At 43.3% G+C, this 20209-nt stretch overlaps 5 protein-coding genes across 19 annotated transcripts in view; 2 read left to right on the top strand and 3 right to left on the bottom strand.

Moving 5' to 3' along the window:
• Positions 1-908: 908 nt before the first annotated feature.
• Positions 909-3492, top strand: LOC135934555 (3-oxoacyl-[acyl-carrier-protein] synthase, mitochondrial). Its single transcript, XM_065476407.1, has one exon. It carries the CDS (start codon positions 1017-1019, stop codon positions 2388-2390), a length of 1374 nt encoding a protein of 457 aa, XP_065332479.1. The 5' UTR covers positions 909-1016; the 3' UTR covers positions 2391-3492.
• On the bottom strand, positions 2498-8290 carry LOC135934553 (DNA-binding protein P3A2-like). 9 transcript variants are annotated; one of them, XM_065476400.1, is made up of 12 exons: positions 8169-8254; positions 7077-7162; positions 6083-6353; positions 5770-5894; positions 5594-5710; positions 5346-5541; positions 5175-5287; positions 4925-5116; positions 4737-4874; positions 4456-4648; positions 3929-4140; positions 2498-3865 (listed from the first exon to the last, which is right to left on the bottom strand). In XM_065476400.1, the coding sequence occupies exons 2-12, from the start codon at positions 7095-7097 to the stop codon at positions 3638-3640; spliced, it is 1806 nt and encodes a 601-aa protein (XP_065332472.1). In that variant the 5' UTR covers positions 7098-7162; positions 8169-8254; the 3' UTR covers positions 2498-3637. The 9 variants fall into 9 exon arrangements, with proteins under 9 accessions (XP_065332472.1, XP_065332473.1, XP_065332469.1 ...); XM_065476401.1 differs by lacking the exon at positions 8169-8254 and adding an exon at positions 7792-8144; XM_065476397.1 differs by lacking the exon at positions 8169-8254 and adding an exon at positions 7367-7585.
• Positions 7706-10230, top strand: Coq7 (ubiquinone biosynthesis protein COQ7, mitochondrial). Of its 2 annotated transcripts, none has more exons than XM_065476419.1 (4): positions 7706-7854; positions 9423-9571; positions 9625-9774; positions 9834-10230. In XM_065476419.1, the coding sequence occupies exons 1-4, from the start codon at positions 7739-7741 to the stop codon at positions 10112-10114; spliced, it is 696 nt and encodes a 231-aa protein (XP_065332491.1). In that variant the 5' UTR covers positions 7706-7738; the 3' UTR covers positions 10115-10230. The 2 variants fall into 2 exon arrangements, with proteins under 2 accessions (XP_065332491.1, XP_065332490.1); XM_065476418.1 differs by having other exon boundaries at positions 9622-9774.
• Positions 8973-13297, bottom strand: LOC135934558 (protein shifted-like). Of its 4 annotated transcripts, none has more exons than XM_065476413.1 (8): positions 13128-13297; positions 11664-11839; positions 11302-11399; positions 11105-11249; positions 10634-10777; positions 10303-10503; positions 9283-9378; positions 8973-9233 (listed from the first exon to the last, which is right to left on the bottom strand). In XM_065476413.1, the coding sequence occupies exons 2-8, from the start codon at positions 11818-11820 to the stop codon at positions 9055-9057; spliced, it is 1020 nt and encodes a 339-aa protein (XP_065332485.1). In that variant the 5' UTR covers positions 11821-11839; positions 13128-13297; the 3' UTR covers positions 8973-9054. The 4 variants fall into 4 exon arrangements, with proteins under 4 accessions (XP_065332485.1, XP_065332483.1, XP_065332484.1 ...); XM_065476411.1 differs by having other exon boundaries at positions 10303-10515; positions 13128-13296; XM_065476412.1 differs by lacking the exon at positions 13128-13297 and adding an exon at positions 12008-12583 and having other exon boundaries at positions 10303-10515.
• A 262-nt stretch (positions 13298-13559) lies between these two features.
• Nrg (Neuroglian) overlaps positions 13560-20209 on the bottom strand; it is a 71758-nt gene continuing 65108 nt past the window's right edge. For 2 of the 3 annotated variants that reach the window (XM_065476393.1, XM_065476391.1), the window contains exons 7-16: positions 19733-20008; positions 19442-19619; positions 18817-19378; positions 18341-18755; positions 18175-18290; positions 17335-18121; positions 17073-17277; positions 16882-16979; positions 16181-16342; positions 13560-16015 (exon numbers count right to left, since the gene is read on the bottom strand). In XM_065476393.1, the coding sequence (XP_065332465.1) occupies positions 16191-16342; positions 16882-16979; positions 17073-17277; positions 17335-18121; positions 18175-18290; positions 18341-18755; positions 18817-19378; positions 19442-19619; positions 19733-20008 (2789 nt within the window). In that variant the 3' untranslated portion in view covers positions 13560-16015; positions 16181-16190. The remainder of the gene's footprint in view (positions 16016-16180; positions 16343-16881; positions 16980-17072; positions 17278-17334; positions 18122-18174; positions 18291-18340; positions 18756-18816; positions 19379-19441; positions 19620-19732; positions 20009-20209) is intronic. The other variant, XM_065476394.1, reaches the window with a different exon arrangement.

The following is a 20209-nucleotide window of genomic DNA, read 5'->3' as shown; positions in this document are numbered from 1 at the left end:
AAATGTTTGCAAAATCTATTATTTTCATTTTCCATATTTTAGGAGACAGTTTGAACCTGTGGAGAAAATTTGTGCTTTTTATCGCAATTATACAGTTCTTTACCTTTAACATTGTTTGTGCAGTGGCTCACAAAGGAGGATTTAATGGTGGAAAAATTGGAATATTTATTTTGCCAATAGCTTTGTTCATACTGATTTTTATAATCGGTATATCATGCGTGCAGGTAAGAATACATTGATAAAATTACGAACTTGTTCATGATTCGTTTTCGCACCATAATATAATTTTAAGTTTACACAAATTAATTTTAATTGTACCTTATAATTAACATATAATACAGGTTATAAAAATCATTGGCAAAAAGACTAACAATAAGAAAACTGAAGTAGCAGGGCAAGGTGACGCGGAGGCAGGACTAGGAATTGGCGAAATTGGAGTAGGATATTATTTCACTGCCACAAAAATGTGATTTTTAGAATTTATATTTATTTAGCCTACAAAACGATCAACAGCTGTAAATAGAACCGAAAATAATGATGAACCACCAGCAGAAATCCTAGCCGGTTGGACATAAAAAACCCTTAAAAATTTTGGTACTACATACATGAAAAAAATATAGAACCATAAAATAATACGGTGTGCTGTGCTATTTGTTTTGAATCTACTATAATAATATGGATTACAAAAGTTTATTGATTGTTTGTGGTTTTTGGAATGAAGAAATAAAAATCGAAAAAATCTTATATCTGAAGTACGTACCTTTGAGATATTATTATGGTTGTTCTAGCCCCTTGTCATTTCGTGTATGCAACCCGCGTGAGAGATATGTGCAGCAAAAAGCATACCTTTAACATTCGTGAAAAACGCATGCCCATTGAAGTAAGAGTAAAGTAAATGCGGCATGCGCGATCAAACAGATGTTTTTTGTTGTTGCTGTGCGTGGACTGTGGAACATAATTTTCCTCCGGTCTAGAGGGCTCATTGAGACGTCCATCGTTGGACTCCACATGCAACGATGGACACCGCAATGCTGCTGAGGATCCTGCTCCCTCGCAACGGCGGAGGAGCTCGCATGTCGCGATGGTCAGCCGGCGTTTTGAAAGCCGCTGTTCCGAGGCGAGTCGTGGTGACCGGCATGGGAGTAGTTTCGCCGCTGGGCTGCGGAGTCCAGCACGTGTGGATGCAGCTGCTAGAGGGTCAATCTGGCATTACCAAGCTGGAGTCCGAGAGCTTTGCCAAACTGCCTTGTCGAGTGGCCGCCCTCGTTCCGCGCGGCGCCACGGAGGAGCACAAGCTGGACCTTGAGAAGTTCATCCCGAAGTCCGACCTCCGGACGATGGCTCCGGCCACAGCCTACGCCTTGGTGGCAGCCCAAGAGGCCCTAGATGACGCCCAGTGGCATCCGAAGGACGAGCAAGGGCGCAACGAGACTGGCGTCTCCCTGGGAATGGGCATGGTCGACCTGGTGGACATCGCAGACTCGTCGCAGCTGATGTCCCAGAGAGGCCACAGCAGAGTCAACCCCTACTTTGTCCCCCGCATCCTCCCCAACCTGGCCGCCGGACACCTGAGCATGCGGTACGGCTTCCGCGGCCCAAACCACTGTTTGTCCACTGCCTGCGCCACCGGCTCGCATTCGATCGCCGACTCTGCGCGACTGATCAGGGAGGGCTCGGCCAAGGTGATGGTCTGTGGAGGGTGCGAGGCGGCGGTCAGTCCGCTGGCGATCGCCGCCTTCTGCAGACTGCGAGCCCTGAGCACGGGGTTCAACGACGAGCCGACCAGGGCCTCCCGTCCTTTTGACAAGAGCCGCGACGGCTTCGTCATGGGGGAGGGGGCGGCTGTGTTGGTGCTTGAGGACTTGGAGCATGCTGTGTGCCGAAACGCACGGATCTACGCGGAGGTGCTGGGGTACGGGTCGTCAGGGGACGCGCACCACCCGACGGCACCCTCCACCGACGGCCTCGGAGCATCCTTGGCGGTACGAAGAGCTCTTGAGGTTGCAGACGTGGAACCGGAGGAGGTCGGACACGTCAACGCCCACGCCACCTCCACCCCCATGGGGGACGAAGTGGAGATCAAAGCTCTGAGACTGGTTTTTGGTGATCACCTGGAGAAGATCAGGATTTCTGCCACCAAAGGCGCCCACGGGCACTTGCTTGGCGCGGCCGGCGCTCTGGAGGCGGTCTTTGTTGTCATGGCGTGCCAGAGCGGTTGGGTGCCGCCGACCCTGAACCTCGACCTAATCCCCGACGATCTTTCCAAGCTGAACCTTGTCGCCAAGGAGAAGCAAAAGTGGGAAACTGGCGGCAGACGTGTGGCATTAAAAAACTCATTTGGCTTTGGTGGCACCAATGTCACTCTGTGCGTCGCTCAATACGAAGACTAATGTTTGAATGTAGTGCTGTGATTTTTTGTAATTAAAATTTTATTTTCACTGAACATTTAAGTTAAACTATAAAGCTGGGTTGACAATTTGAAATGAAAGAGTGTATATTATTTTGGTACTACACATTCAGAATTATAGTTTGATCTTTATAATCAGTTTCAGTTTCAAACATGGTAATACTGCACTACACACAATGATGAATGATCAAGGCAATGGTATTGAAATATGTGATGCATTCATAATATTTAAAAGAAAGAACAAACGGCGGCAGTTACCACAATTCGGGACTGTGGCTTTGACAATGCTTTGGCTGCAACTGCGTGAGAGTGAACGGACCTCCCCCGACTGTTCGCTCTCACGCATTAAATCATTTTAACCTAACAACTCTGTACAATCAATTAAAACAAACTAGGAAACAAATTTAAAAATATGCTTTCAGCAGGACAATCAATAATAGCGTAATGAACATCAATAAAGTGGCTATGTCTCCCTTTTAAAAATTAGAAACTCAAATCTTGCTTCGGCGATTTAGATCAAAAGTATCAAACTCTGTGAATTATTCACACCAACGACTAGTAAACAACATAAAAATTAATTATTTGAGGTAAATATTTCCGTTCTATGATGGCATAGTTGAAAGCAGTTACGTAATGCAAGTAAATTAGCCCAGAAATATAACAATGACACTTTCCATTTATATGCGTGATAAACATATACATAATGAGATACACTTTCAATGTGACGACAGAATTTCTATAAATTTGAATCAAAACCTCGCGCCTTGCGTTTTTCTCGCCAACACTCGATAAATAATGATTCCATGCTCTAAAATAGTGTTCGTTCAGATTTCAATCGTCGGTTAAAAAATTTGGTAAAGCTCATTTACAAGAGTGGAGAAAATATCTGTACCGAACGGGTACACCTAGAGACAAAATACAGGCGAGTCGACGCTACTGCTTCCGAGGTTGTAATAAGGGTTAGTCTAGAATGATGAATTACAATGGAGAGCTGGTGTGAACCGCCAGTAAATTTTTGTACACCACAGTGCATGATCATTTCACCAAATACACAACAGAGTCGTTTTCTCAATAACTACAACAAAGACTTCTTACAGAACAACGCCTTAAGTACCTTAAATTTGGACCTTCAAAAACGCGATTTCAACAAAGGAGACACCAAATTACGAGTACTCCATTTCCCCGAACGAGAAAGGATGGTCAAAAATTACATGCATAAACGGACCGAAATTAATTTTCGCTCGAGTTGGCCGCACTGACCACCACGGTCACCTCCGACTCCTCCTTAATCGGCGGTGGCGTGACCGCCTTCAGTGATTGTGCGTCCTTCAGAGATACCACCTGCAGCACTTGTCCCTCTTGTCCGACGACCATTCCTCCCGGTCCGACCGTAATGGTCTCGATGCCGTCCGCATTTCCACCCTCCACCTTTGGAACTTGCACTACCGGTGTTACTACCTGAAACGCCGCGAACATCTCATCTTAGAACAGGCGAGCACCTTTCAACAGGCAAGGCAGTACCTGGACTGTGGTTCCGTCTGACTGGGTTTGCAGTTGCTGAATGTTGGCAACCACAGTTTGGTACATATTGGCGCCGACTGGCACTGTAATCATGCCCGACACAGAAACAGGGTAACCTGCCAATAAACGATCATTAGAAGCTGAAGTTCCTTCGATTGTGCCGGATGCGTCTTGGCCCTGAGGGGCTGCGGATGCCACCATGACCCGATATTCTGTCACCAGGAGAGGTTAATTAGACAGGTAGAGACAGAGAAAGATAGACTACCACCAAGCATGCACGGGATGTCAAAACGAATCAAGTCAGAAATGAAGTGGTTAGTAATGACGATAACCCAAAAAAAACGGAGGGTTCCAAAGCAAAATAAAATAACGGAGATTTTATTGCTGGAGAAAATAAGTTTTAATTGCCATTCATAAATGACAGAAAAGGCACAGAAAGCAATCAAAAATTAAACACACATCATACTTCATATTAATTATCCTAAAATTATCTGACTATTGCTCTAGCCTAATGATGCAAATCCTACCATGTCCGTCTTCCCCAGTGAGAATAAGCTGGCCGTCCTGGCCGAGCGTGGCTTCAGTAACTGTGTTCAGGTCGACTGACACACTGCCGCCTTCACCATGGGTCACGTCGGAAAGGGCTTGCACAGCGTGAACTGTAGTGGCGCCATCTTGCCCTGTGCCAGTGTGTATTTGGAAAACTGCTGGGAGTTCGCCCTGTAAATGGACATGAGCAATTTTAAAACAATTGTTCAGTAAGTCTAACAATCGTGGTGATAAATAAGAGATTGTAGACAACACTTACGGTTGCAACTCCCTGCACCTGTGCGGTGGTGCCGTCAGGCAGAGTTATGATGGGGTTATTCGGATCAACCTGAATGATAGATACAGTGCCATCTGGATTGCTGATTGTTTGCAGAACGGCTGGGGCAAACTGTTGAACCTGGAAACATAAATTATGTTAGAACAAAGAATTTTCAAAAGATTAACTGCTACTTGAGTTTGCTGCTGTCCAGCTGAGGTGAGGTTGGGACTCGTGATTTTGTGTACTTTTATAGTAGAATTCAGTGCTTGGACAGAAGGCTTGGACTCTTCGTCTTCGTTAAATGCAGGTAAGAGGTCATCCCGACCGTGGAACTTATAGCAGTTAATGACTATCTGACGAAGCGCGTGTGTCCATGATATCTGAACGGCAAAACAAATCTTTCATTAATCTGCATGAGCCACTGCACAGACAGCTCACCTTTTGTTTCTCTTCTTCTGATCTGGCGTCCATTCTGACGTTGGCCCAAGGCAAGTCCTTTGGCCACCATGGTGGACGGGTTGATTCCCTTCCCCAGCCAGGTTTACCACGACCTAAAATTCAAATTTCCACGAATTGCTTGATTGAAAAATTACATGTCATATCTTTTACCTGTGGAATATTTTAGCATAAGTGGAATAAAAGCACGCAGTTGTGCCTGAGTCATTTTCTCCACTGGTGTTGGAATTCCATCGATCACCAAGGGAGGTAGCTCATACAAAGACGGATCTTCCTGAGGTGGCGGAGGCGCCTGCTGTGCCAAGGCGCTCTCCAACTCTTGCATGATAACAGATCTGAGATTCCGCACCTGCCAAATTCAATGGTAAAAGCTGATCATGAGCTAGTAAGGCGGACCATACCACATCCTCTAGGGGTTTCGCGCCGAAGACTTTGAAACTGTTGTTTGGTTTTCCTGGAGTTCCCACCAGCACAACAGCTTGCTGGCCGACTCTTGTGGCAAATTCGTCGATTGTTTGCTAAGAGAAATTAGGATTTTTGTAATTTTACAGCCCGCACGATTCTAGCCAAGGTTTACCCTTAATTTCCTCAGCAACCTATTTTGCTGTCTCTTTCTTATGGAGGGGTTTGTCTCAAATGAGTGAGGCCGTTTCCGTTTTTTAGATGATGCTATGGCTGCTGCTGCCGCAACACCGACAGGCCCTGCAAAAAGGATGGATATTTAGTCCTAAGTTACAAATGAATGCATCTGTTGCAAAAAAGGGAAAAGCAGCTTGATGATTAAGATACTTTGTTTTACTGTGAGGATAGGAATTTTTAATTGCCAAGGATGAATTCAACTTGACAACCCCAAACCAATTTTAATGTCGGTAAAGATATTTAAGTTTCACCTGCAGCAGCAAGTTGGGCCGTGACGTCATCGTTCATGGCCACAGCCATGAGATCGGTTCCACAGTCATCATCGTCATCGTCGTCGTCGTCAAAGCACGTCGAATCAGGGGACGACGGCATGTTGTTGTCCTCGTTATCGGACACCATGTGGGCTAAGTTTGCGTCCGCGCCACCAGCCCCTTCGTTGCTGGGAGAGTTGCTGGTTATCACTATCTGCGCTTCACCACTAGTAGCAGCACTCATCGTCACCATGGAAGGGCTCTGCTGACTCTGCAAGACGCGCTACGTTGAAAAAGAGGCGACTTGTCTTAGAGGAAATAACACAGAACAAGGAGATGCAACATGCTTTTCTCACTTCGGTGTTGGTTAAGTTACAACTTAAAACAGTGTTCAATCAATGTCAAACTTAATAAACTATACCAGTGAAGATAAAAAAAAATATTATTCACGTCCAAATTGTATCACTTCAGTTATTTTGTGATGGCCAACAATTTTTTAAGATAATTTAAACAACCAAAGTCCGGTTAAAGAGGTTTGCTCAGCAAACTGACTTCCTAAGAGCAAAGCTATATTTTATTAAATCGTTTCATTTCATATAAAAAAATGGGAAAAGCAAATTATTTTAAAATAAAACAACTTCATTTAACATGAAGTGGTGTTTGTTTCAAATGGTGTATTTGGTGATATGGCAGTGTGCCTTAGGCACAACTTAATCTGACGAACACTGATTTAAAGGGTATTTTATCTGAATTCCCTACATCTAAGCATAAAATAAGAAAACACAACGAGCTTGAGTATGAACTATTAGCTGGAGCGACACACACGAGGCCATGTATGCGAGCATTTGAATTTAGTCGTGTTAGCGCATGCGGATGCATTTTGTTGACAAATAATGATGCTGCTGCTGCTGGCTCAGTGTTTATGTATTTAAATCAGAGGGATCATTGGCCTCGCAAGACACAGTGAGAGTAAGAAGACCTCAGAAAGCCGTACCTCAGCACCGGCAGCACTCATAGAGGCTGTGTACACCTTGATGGCTACTTTTTTAAAACTAATTTTTTCTACTTTTGCTGAAGATTCTGCAAAAACGACAAGAAAAGAGCTTTGTTATAAAACCAAACAACCCTTTTCACGCTTAATAAAAGAAAAAGGTACAGGGTATGTCGTAAGGAGGGGTGATCGCAGCCGGTCTGCTTCTGATTTAATAGGGTTCGGTCGCTTCCATCATCGCTCTTTGTATTTTCTGCCGCTTCGAAAGCGGCGTCGGAAAAATCAATAATTACTTGAAGCCGCCGATACCGAGAGGGGGTTGCTTTCAGCTGCCCTTGCCATTACTCAACATCAAGGCGAGAATGTAAAATAATGACCTTCGACCCCTAAGCCGGGCAGTTTCACGACTTTAAACGCGATTTGCTCGGATTTCGCTGCCGTCCAGAATCACGAAGGACTGGCCGTCCGCGAGGAAGTCGTATTTATTTTCGGGTCAATATCGAAGATGGCTTCCGCATCCCGAAATAAAATGCCAAAGGCCCCCCGAGCGGCCGGCTGCGGCCCGCGGACGCCGTCAGCGGGCCGGAGCCGGCCCGCGCTGCGCGACTTGCGCCGCGAGGGTGCGAAAAATAATTTGACAGAAAGGATGAAGCGCGCTAGACATCATGTGCTACGAGCAAGCCCAGTTAAAATTTGTACACTACGGCTGCGTACGCACCTGCGTGGAGGGAGGGTCATTTCAGCACGAAACTATGTCTCTGCGCCTTTCGCCGGCCCTCAGGTGAGTTGCAGGTCGCTTTTCGACACCCCCGCCGCGCAACCTGGTCTATAACACCGCCCTCGGCCGACCTAACTCTTTAGCTTGAGCCGCTGCCCTTCGTCAACCATGAATATCGATCCATTGCCCCATTGCATTGCGAGCGCACAACAAACTTTGCCGAGGGAGCCATTTTGAGTCTGCGCGATAGACGGAAGGACCTAACTTTGCGGCTCTGCCGTCCCCGCTCTGTCCGAAGCCGCTTTCGTACGCGTTGACGCGTTGGTCGAGCGCAATGCGCGGATTTCGGACACTTCAGTCCAGCCCCGGATGCTTACCTGGGTGAAAAATCGCGCTGGAAATCGCAGCACGAAACTCAAGTTTCCATCGGCAGTACCGACGCGCTGATGGGGGACATCTATGAAACGGGGGCGTAACTAACGGTTCGCTGGAAAAGGCGGCAAAGTGCCTACCAGCAAAAGCAAACCTCGCACTGCCGATCTTCAAAGCAAAAAATTGTTAACCAAAATTATTTATTTTATTACGTAATATTGAATGCACCAATTACGTAAGTGCTATATGATATTAAATTTTTTTCCTTGATAAGTTCTCTTAATGCTTGGAACTCTCATAAACGTTTTCAAGGCTCATTATTTTGAGAAAACTAAATTAATATTATTAATACATTAAATAACTTCAAGCAAGAGTATTTTTTTATTAATTAACTCACCACCTGCTAAAAACTAAAGCTGGCGATAAATTAAAAAATTCGAAAAAATTCAATTTCTTTTTTTTAGTTCTTTCATTAGTTTGAAAGTGTAATTTTATGTGTTTCCGATTTCGCGATTGTCAATTTTCTTTTAAATCAATCAAGGTTATGGTCTTTGAAACAAATTTACCAGTGTCAGTTGTATTGATTTATGGCAGACTCACCGTTTTCGCCCAACTCTCACTTCTCGCTAGGATAGGGATTAACATTGAATCTTCCCATCAGAGCGAGAAGTGTGAGTGAGCGGAAAGTGTGAGTCCCCCATATGTCATTAATGGTACGCAATGATTAATTTAAACTGAAAAGGCTCACTGAACCCTTACGAATATTGGTTGATTGATCTGTTTCGTTTAATTGTAATAGAAAAGAAACATTTTATTGATTGCATAATTTGATTTTGAAAATTACAATTTATTTTAAATATATCACAGGCTACATCTAAAATATTTATTTTTTTAATTCCTGTTGTGCCCTCTTGCGTTTCTGCTTCCGTGGTTCCTCTTGGAGTTCCTTTTAGACGTGAATCTCGTGCCGTAGATGATTTCGCAGTGGTCTCCTCCATAGCCTTGCGGACAGCGGCATTTGTTAACGCCTTTGCACCGCCCTCCATTCAGACAGGGAATAATGCAGCGAGCTGAATTAAAATTTTATAGATTGTATAATGTAATAAAAATCAAACTTACAAAATTCACATCGCAGTCCATAATACCCTTTGGTGCACTCGCAAGTGTCCTTCTGAATGCACTTTCCTCCATTGAGGCATTTTTCAAAGCAAATTCCTGCGGGAAAAAAACAATGGGTTTTAATTTACAAAATGTTTCAGGCATTTGCGGGCCAACAAATTCGCATGCAACAATTGCCTCCGAAAAAAGCACACAAAGATCTCAGATGAAGTTCACGGAATGCTCAGGGTGGACCATGCTGGCGAATTTGGCGCCAACAGGATTTATGCTGGGCAGATGGCCGTTCTCGGTAAGGAAGCGTGAATGCTTTAAAAACGAGAGTAATTCAAGGTAGCCAAGCAGGAAGATCAAAGTCTGCCGCACTCATTCAGCATATGTGGGACCAAGAAAAGGAACACAAGAAAATTTTTGATGATCTGATGGTGAAGCACAGGGTTCGCCCAACCGCGCTCATGCCCTTCTGGCACATAGCTGGCTTTTTACTTGGCGCAGGTTGGCTTTCTCGCTACTACTGTAACTTTCAAATTGAGATTTAATTTTTTTAACTCCAGGAAGCGCGGTGCTGGGCGAAAAGAGCGCTATGGCTTGCACGGTGGCGGTTGAGGCCTCGATCGTCGAGCACTACAATGATCAGCTGCGAAAATTGGCAAATGATAATCCAGAGAAGCACGCCGAAATCATGGCTGCTATCAAAAAGTGTAGGGACGAGGAGCAAGAACATCACGACACTGGCTTGGACAAGGGTGCCGAGCAGGCTTTCCTTTACAAAGCAATGACTGCTGTGATTAAAGTAGGCTGCAAGGCGGCTATCGCGTTGTCCACCAAAGTCTAGATCCTAGTCTATTGTATTTGAAATTACTTAAGTTGTTAATATGCATTTTGTAATTTAAAACTTTAATCTCTTGTATATTATGAGCTCGTTAATAAATTCAGCTGGTTTAATTATAACTTTTTAGCTTGAATTACTTGTTTAACAGTGTCTAGCGTATTCAATGAAAATAAAGACTGAAGCGTACTGACCGCCTTCACAGTGCCGTCCTTGGAAGCCGTAAGTGCAGCTGCAGATGCCAGGAGCAGTGCAATTGCCTCCGTTCATGCACTGTGGGTAGCAAAGCGCCGTCTGGCAATGCTGTCCCACGTAGCCTTCTTTGCACTGGCAAATCTTATCATCATTGCACCACCCATCGTTGGCACACTTTTTGTCGCACTCTTGGTCAGGCCCTGCGCCCACAACTGGTGGTCAGATGCAGATTTCCCACTCACTAATTCAATTTTGACAAGATTTTCGCGATTTAAAGTCTAATGTGTTCGAATTGGTGTGGTACACCGGAGAAGATTAATTAATACAAACCTCTTTGGGCGCACTCCTTCCTCAAGGTTACCCTCAGGGACATTCCCTCGCTTGGTTTCGATTTTCGAGGCTCAATTTTTAGACCAATGCTGAATCTGGCGATGCCCCAACCATGTCCCGAACATGGAAGCTTCACACTGAATACTAATGAATTTATTTATTAGTCTTTCATTGCACAGGTAGATGTAGGAAACCTTAAGTTGCGCCTGCGTGCAGACTTGTAACTTTACAAATTAAACATACAAAGATATCACAATAAAGATTTGGTTGCCTTATTTCTGGACATTCTTGAAAACAAACTATAAAAGAGTAAAAATGTAATCAGATTCGCGAAAAGACCACAAAATTTATCTGCCACGAGGTTATTTTGCTACATTTAAATAGCCTGAAATGTTACAGAAAATTTACATCAAGCCCGAACAAAAATCTAAATTCAAAATTTTGATTCTAAAAATGATTCTTCGAATTTACCTTTAGGTCTTTTTGGTATACGGCCTTTGATGGGTATAGAAATCTGCGGGACCTCTAAAATCTGCTCATTATGCGACTCGAGTTTGTCGAAGTGGTATACGTACTTCCTCACGCCAGACTGCCAAGTGAAATTCACGTAGGCAAACTACAAATACGGGCATAAGTAATTTTTGCGATTTTTCCCGCGTTGGCATTACCTCAGAAGGAATTATAGGCAAATACTCCTCAAACCTGGGATCGAGAATGTAGGGCGAGATGATCTCGTCTCTGATCGCGTAAATGTCCATGGAGATGGCTAAACTTGACAAAAAGAGAAATTTTAGCACACACGGTGAGAACGCGTCGCCTCTACCGAGAAATATTGGATATCTGATTTCTCGGCAGGATGTTATGGAGCTGGGAATATTTTAATTCGATCGACTGGTTATGCGCGCAGCAAAAGGGCTTAGCGATCGGGTCTGAGAGTTTAGATCGTCAGCGGCGATTAAATTGCGGCCGTGCGCATGAGAGAGAACAATAAGAGAGAAGAATTCGATTTTGCTGCGCGCTGTCTCCTTACCACTGAACATCTTGACCTGTCGACTGTCGATCCATAAATTGAGCAGTTCGTCGGGAGGTGCAGCGGTGTATGCAGACCAGCCATTACTAGATTGCGGAGAGACGCAGGCGACGCAGAAGATGGCCAGATATGCAGCAGTGAGCAAGAGGAGCAACATTATGCTTGGCCGGCCGCGGCTGCAAAGGAAATTTTTTAAAAACGGAGGCTGTAAGCAGCAGTTTCAAATTGTGTCTAACTGCCGTCGACCTTGAGTAAACATACACACACACTCCAGCAGGCCCCGTGTGTGTATGGTATAAAAAGTACAGGCCGTGTTTCTGAATAAATTTAATTTATTATTTCACCATCTCTCAGCCCCGTGCGACCTTTTCTCTCAATTGAAGTGCAAAAAAGCAGCTCTCTGCTCGAAGTCGTCGTCGACTCGACTCTCGACTTGCTCTCCCGCCGCAGAGTGGGAACGCACTGCGACGGGCGACCTGATCTGCGTTCAAGGAATCGCGCACTCTGGCCAGACACCAGTCTGATTGTAATCCAATTAAAAATGAAAAAAAAGCAAACGGCCGAGCAAGGGTACAACTTTTTATTATTATACGACTCTATGGACGCTTTTCTGATTAAATCGAAGCGAAAATAACGAGGTGCTGCCAGGCACTCCCCATCGCGCAATAAATAGATCAAGCGCAGATTTCAATTTTATCACTAATTTGACGTCACGCGAAATTAAACTCTTGCTCTTTAGCTGCCACCATTTAATTTTTTGTGGCTACATATTTGCTTCTCTTTACGTTGTAAGCGCTAACAAGATCACAGAAAAAATAGCAGAGAGCGGCAGTGGTGATTAAAATGTTGCTGAAAACATTTGCGGGCGGTTTTTTGCCCATCGCGCCAGGCCTTTTATTATACTATACGGAGGCAGGCGTCAATTAAAGAAGTTCTATGAAGGATAAAAGTGCTTTCAAAACGATGCTCGTATTTTTAAATTATCCATCCTTACTCTCTCGGCTACTGCTTTTAAATTGCCCACTCTCCGCGAGGCATATTTTTGGCCATCAAAACTATTTTTCATTTAAGCGCGCGTGGAGAGCTCTCCGGTATGAGAAGTCGTTGAGATGTCAATTTAGCATAAAAGCAGCATCTTCGGACCTGAGAGTATGCGCGATTTCGCAACGATATATATATGCAAAAAATGGTTGTCCCTGGTATTTTTATTATCCTGCCCCGTTTGCAGGCTGACAAGGAAATTCGCCTTATTTCGCGCTTCCAGACTAAATAGAGCCGAAAAGCTGATCTCGTTTTGGAGGAAAAATGCCACTTGACATTTAAAATTGTAAAATATTATAACGCGATAGTCGAGAGTGATAACTCAATTGAGGTGCTGCAGACAGGCCCGCTGGTAATTGTATTGAGACAGATTATTATAACGCAATAAAAGTGTTGCTCTCTCGTGCGAGTGAGCGCGCTCACCTGGCATATAGGAGCAGAAATTACTCTTCTTGTTGGCGGTGTCAAGACCTCATCTCTCGCTCTTCTTGTTAACTAAACTGGTTTTTTCGCCGGACCAGCAGCAGCGGCTTGTGTGCGACCTGCGTCCTCCAGAGCTGCTTTCCGACACCGACTGGCCCAAGAGTGTTGTTATACTTTAAGAAGCAAGACCGCCCCCTCCTATATAAGAGGATCAAAAAAGAATATCCCAGCAGCCTCCCGCGGGCCATCTGCTTCTCGACATGACGTCACAAATATATTTATGAGCAAGATTATCACACATTACTATTATTATTTTAACGCCCCTGCGCGTTGCCATGACGACCTCTTTTTAGCGGCCACGAACAATGCGATGTGGTGGCAAAAAATGAATAGCGGCCGTGGGAAGAGTGGTTAACAATCAAACGGCAGACGTTTAAGTGCGATTTTGTATTTTATTACCAGCAAATCAACATAAAAATAAAAATATCTGTGGAAAAAAACAAGGAGCTGCCATTGAGTAAAGTGATTACATAGATGCTTTTATAGATTTTCGCTGTGAACAGAGATCGGAAAAAGTAATAATACAATCAACAAACGTTGCATACAATCGAGAGCGCTGCGGTTGTGTTTCTCTTTTAGCTTATATAAGGAATGAGCTGATTTCATAGTTAATTCAAAGATAAAAAGCCGCGCATGAAATATATTTTCACATTATATATGACTCAATCGCACACACGGTGAAAGAATTTCGAATTCTTATGATCCACACCATAAGCGAATCCAGCATTTTGATGCCTCGCGTCTACCCAAAAAAATAATATCATTGTGCTTAAAAAAGTACTGGAAATCAAAACACAACAATATGCAATAAATGGACGAATGGATTGAATAAAAGAGTATTATTCATACATTTAGAGGCCAAGACTGTTGGAAAGCATATACTAATAAATAGAGGCCTGGTTACTCGTCAGTTGCGTGTATTACATTTTCCTATCACATACCCCTCACCACATTGTTTGAAGAAGTGCCTTTCAAGTTGAAGAAACGACAAATCGGGTCAAAAAGAGACAATAATAATTAAGGCACTTGAGCTAACACAACTAAATGACTAATATAGAGATAGTACGAATTAAACACAATTACTCGACACGTGCTTTCAATGCAATCAAAAGGTTAAAATTATGGCAGCAAATCATTTAAAGCTTCTTTTTTCGAGGGTATCCAGATAAAATCAACATCACGCTGCATTCAGTTACTTTCTTTCCCAAAGAGCGGAAAAGTACGAAAATAATTCATGCATCCTCGTAAGAGTGGAAAAGTGAGTGTGTGCCACAGTACAATATTATTTTCTTTACATAGAAAGTTGCTATTCCATTACGCGCTAATAACATCAATTTTGCTCGTAAAAATGTCTTTGCCTGCGTATCCGTGCAATCTTATATCACTACTACTTCTATTTACCCTTATTTAGAGCAAGTCTTGCTGGTCACAACAGGTTTTCTGTCATTCAGATCCAATTTCAATATCATTCCAAAATCACTAATCCGCTTGCGTTGCTTACAAGTGATAATAACTATCATATATAATATACCTATATAATGTCGCACACAGTCATTCCTAATTTGCGTAAAAAAGCTTTCAGATTTCTGTAGCGAGATTCATAAAGAGCAAAAAAATATTACAAAATCTTTCGTCAGCAGCCAAAACTGGCGATGATTGTTGCGATATGAAATTTTTGCTGTCAAAATAACGCGCTTTTTGTAAAAAAACAAGGCAGTGTTTTCCGCTTCAATTTCAGAAAGGCCTCATCTGCGCTTGTAATCATTCTCACGTTCACATTAATATTACTTGTGATTAACAGCAACAGCTATTAGATGAAGCGATTTAACAGCTAGAAACGTGTATCCAACAACTACAGAAACATTCAACTAGCAGCAGTACAGTAATTAATATCATACGTTGGTTAGTATTTGGATTGGTGTGTAAGAGAGTGATTTGAATTGTCTACTTTTTGCTTATTACTAATACAAAAACAATATCCCTGCCTCTATCAACGAGTTCTACACGGAATCACGTTACTCTTAGGAGTTGGTAGGTGCAATGTACACAGGAGCGCAAAATGCATCATCTTAGCGAAAATTGGGTTTTCCTCAGCTTTCTACGTTCAACAATCAAGGAGTGAAATTTGGCGCTGGGTAAAATAACAAACTGGCCGCACTTCTACCATTTCTTTGTAACGAGGCACCACTTTTGTACAGTTTCTTAAAAATTGTCCCTGGTTTGATTGATCTTTAGGAAATTTCAATGCTTGATTGTTAAAATAGACGAACAGCAAAGCCTCACAAAATTAAAGACGCTTTGTTGGATTTTTCATGAGCTCATGCTTAAAACTGAAAAGCCACAAATTTGTCTCTTCCAATTCAGGGCTGTGCCATTGCTAGTAAAATATTGCTTCTCGCAAAAGATTCGTAAGGAATATTGTCTTTGATTAAAATGCTTAATAAAAGAAGCTAGCCCAAAGCAAAGTGCGAAACTTTTTGATTTTTATACAGCAGCAACCGCGAACCTCATGTCACAAGTCATTGGTAAAATTGCTCTTAGACACTCTTCCGATACCACAATGCAATTGACATTCATGTCGACGGTCCAGTGCTCATAGCACTCGTGAAATTGTCCTTATCCCTATCAAGAAGACACTCCTGGAAATAACTAAGCTGCTGCCTACCTGCTACCAGGTGTGCACTTATTCGATTTCCTTTCAAGGATGGTTCATCACTAGACGTATGTGGCCAGAGCCGAAGGAGACGGTTGGTCCGCTGCTTTACCCGCGCGGGGCTTTGAGCCAGGAACATATTGTCCGATGAATGAGCCATCCTCCGTAAATCGTCCTGAACAAAACATTTCGAGAGTTGCGTTAGGATCAGACTGCGCTAATATTTGCATACGCTGACTCAAAGATGACAATATTTGATAATTTTTCTTATTTTGCAATTAACTCATCTTGAAACGTAATCAATAGAAAGCCAGTGCAATGATTGGTTGTGTGTACTTACTTGTTTCAGTCTATACTACAGTGGCAAAACCTCCTCCGTATTGTTTGTTAGCTGCCGCGACTGCAGCGGCCCTGTCTTGCTCTTCTTTCAGCTTTTTCTGGCGTTTTTGTTCTTGCAAGGATGAATACTGACCAATGAATGAACCATCTTCTGTCATGCCAGCTATACAGCAAACATAAAAGCGGAACATGCAAAAATCAATAAACAAATCGAGGTAACTGAGTGGTGCGTGCTTATATATTTAACAACAAATATTATAACAAGCAGGTTGTTGTGTTTTGAAGTCAAAGCAACATTAAAGTATTGAGATTGAGTAATATTTTTTAGGAATAACATGTCACTAACAAGCTTGGATTTTGCATAAACGTAACCATAACTGGCCAACTTGAGGTGTGTGTGGAATGTTATCAAATAATGCGGACTAAAAATGCAGAATTAAGTAAAAATTGAGCAAATTAAAGTATAATGAATTTGTTTCTGATACAAATTTGACCGTCAAATGAAAGTATTTTGTATTCGGCAAATTCCTTTCTCCATTTTCGATATCAATATTTTTGTCTCGCCAGTTGAGCTCCAAAGAGTAGGGGTCCAAACCAGACAGCATAATGCAAACCTGTCTGCCTGGGACCCAAGCTCTACTTACTAGACAACCTAACAAGGTGTGGGTGGACTTGCTAATAACTTGAGAAATTTGTACAAACCAGCATCGCCTTCACCATACTCTGCCATCGAATCAGTGTCACTCTCGCCAAGTCCTTTGGCATCACTGCTTAAAGATCCTCTTCCCCTGCCATCAAGTCTGAAACCCAAGAGAAAAATCACAATGATCAGTTGAGCATAGCATCCTCCAACAGTTGACTCAGAAATTTTAAATTCAAACTGGATCACTTACGGCTGCGTATACTCATGGAATCCCTCTTCAGGGTAGTCAGATCTACCGTGTGCGACTTCACGTTCATGCACAGCATACTTTCCACCTCGGTTTCTCTTGACGATGCACACAATGATGAGGACTAAAAGCAGCACTGCGATTGCAAGCATCATACCGATGAACCAGCCAGCTGTGGCGACCGTTTCTTTTTGAGTGATGATTGGGCCTGAATAAAGAAATATTAATTATAGAAACGCACGCACAACAGGGAAATAATATGTACCATCGCTGTAAGTCTCAACCTCCTGAATCTTGCTCTCGGTGTGGTGGTCACCATCGACAGCAACCACCTGCATTTCGTATGTTTCACCAGGCTTAAGTCCCCTCACAATTATGTAATCTTCATCCAACTGTGGTTCCGAGATTTCAAATATGGGTTCTCCTCGGAGCTTGTACATCACTTGGAAGTGCGATCCTGAGTACCCCTCAACGTTCGGAAGCCAATGCACTCTGATGTTTGACAAGCCATTGTCAGACGCTTCATTTTTCCATCTAAATTCAGGCACGTCTGGTTTCTTGGCCACAGGCGGCAACGTGCTCGTTTCAATGAAGTTTCCAATTCCTTCACCAGCTTGTGTTGTGGCTTTGATTGTGATTCTGTACTTGGTGTCTGGTTTCAAACCAGCCAGTTTGGCATGAAGTTGCTTTGGATCTGTGATGGGCTTCCTTTGTGCAACAGTTCCAACTTGGGTACCCTTGACATCCTGGTAGTAAATTTTATAGCCAGTCAAGACTCCATTGGTTCGCAGTGGTTTTTGCCACTTGAGGAGGAAGGCCGACGAGCCAAGTGGGTGTGCCTCAAGAGACGGGACAGCTTCAGGAATTCCTTCGGGTGTGTTGAAGGAAAGGATTTCGCTGGGTGGTCCATTGAAGCGACCATTGTAAGCCATGATTCTGACAAAATTTTTCGAGTACGGGACAAATTTGTTGATCAGTGCGCGGCTGTTGTCACTGGAGACGTGGATTTCTCGCATGTTCTCCATGCCTTCCTTGTCAGTCCATGTTTGGATCTACAAAACAATGGGTCACCAAATAGTTCTCAACAAGAAGGAGTTATATATACCTTGTAGCCTTTGAATTCCCCGCGCACGCTATCATTGGTCACCTTTTCCCAATGAAGCAAAGCACTTGTGCTGTCAATCAGAGTAACATTGAAATCCCTTGGAGCTTGAAGTGGACCTAATAATAACAATAAATAATTGCATTGTTGCGAAAAATTCAAGACTCACTGTCTTCTCCTGAATAGCCTGTGACTTCCTGCGCAGCCACGTTAGCTTGGCCTTTTTCATTGATGGCCAAGACCTTGATCTTGTATGGCTGGTAGGTAGGCAGGTTGGGAACTGTAATTCTGTCTACCGTCCAATCTGATACGTCTTTAGACTGCCAATCTGCGCCTTCGATTGCACGCCTCCACATGATGCGGTATTGGAATCTGGGTGCATTATGATCTATTTCCGGCATTGGCGTCCACATGATCACCATATTGTCAGGCTGATCTCCCCTTCCTTCAACGTTGTCGGGATTTTTTGCAGGTACATCAGGCTGCGTGGAGCAGACACCGGAGTGCGAAGAGGGAAGAGATTGTCCGATTTTGTTCCAAGCAATTACACGGAAGGTGTAGTTTGACCAAGGGCTCAAAGGGACCTGGTTTTAAAAATTAGAGCATGAAACGAAAGTTGCTTAAGAATAATAATTCCAGCTTTACCGTATACGATGATTCTGATCTGGGGACTTTCTCGGCAGCAATGTCCCAAGAGTCAGGGGTGAAGCTTGTGTTGTATTGAATAGTGTACCGAACGATGGGTGCTCTGTTGTCACCTTTCGACTCCCATGCAATTTTAGCCTCAAGCTCATCGCACCTAATGCCTTTCAGACTTGGCGGGTTGGGCACATCTTGAACGATTAATGTAGCACTGGCGCTTTCACTGTCCAAATCTGTGCTGGCGACGCAAGTGTACATGCCAGAGTCCAATTCATGAGCTTTAGTTATCGTGAGGGAGTAGTCAGTCGATAAAACGAATCGAGGCTGAGCATCAAAGTCAATTGGCTCATCCTTGTGCAGCCAACTGATGGTCATTTTTAAGCTTGGGTCGGTGACGGCGTTACATCTGAAAGTTGCTGTCGTTCCAGCGGCTACCTCATAATCTTCAGGGGCGTCCGTTATCCTTGTCCGTTCCTTCACTACTAGGCTGCCATGACGTTCGTCATTTCCAAACTTGTTGACAGCGTGGCAAGTGTAATCACCAGCATCCAAAAAGTTGACTTTCCTGATTTCAAATATAAAACTTTATTTCTCAAAACACCCAGAGGGCATAAGTATAATAGCTTACATGATAGTCAAGTCACCGTTTGGGTTGGTCTTGTACCTTCCACCAGTCAGTTCTGTACCACCCCTGATCCATTTCACAAGAGGTTTGGGTGCACCAAACACGCGACATGTGAGGGTTGTATCCTTGTCGTTGACAACAGAGATGTTTTGAGGAGCATCAGTGATTTCAGGAGCAAGGGCTATTATAAATACAGGACATTAGCTCACGACAGTTAAGTAGTTTAAGTAATAATTGATATTATAGCAAATTATTTAGCTGCAAATTAAATTTTTATAAAATTTGAATAAGTACCTAGGACATTGACGTAGACATCTTTGTAGACATAACCAATGCTGTTTGTGGCGTTGCAGCCATAATTGCCAGTGTCACCCTTAACCAGGCGGTCAATGATGATTTTGTTTGACTGGATTTTACGTCGAAGGTTTGTTGGAGCTTGTTCGATGGGCAATCCGTTGTATATCCACTTGATCTGAGGCTCTGGCACACCCTTGGCATCACAACTGAATTCAGCACTTTCGTCCTCAGCAGCATTCACAATGTCAGGCTCAACAGTGAAATACGGTGCGGCTGCGTAATAGAAATTTTGCATTCAATAGTGATAAGCTCTAGGTTGAAATCTGCTTATGTGATTACTGATTGAGCAAGATGGAAAAAGTTTAAACCAAGGCAGGCACACATTTCGTTTCAAAAACTTCAAATCCATCATGAAGGAAAACAATTACTTAAGAGTATTTTTAGATATGTTTTCTCTTTTTTTAAGTGTTTGTT

The sequence above is a fragment of the Cloeon dipterum genome, chromosome 1 (genome assembly GCF_949628265.1).
Source record: "Cloeon dipterum chromosome 1, ieCloDipt1.1, whole genome shotgun sequence".
NCBI lineage: Eukaryota > Metazoa > Arthropoda > Insecta > Ephemeroptera > Baetidae > Cloeon > Cloeon dipterum.
The sequence above is the reverse complement of the archived record's forward strand: the minus strand, read 5'-3'. Positions and strand labels throughout refer to the sequence as shown.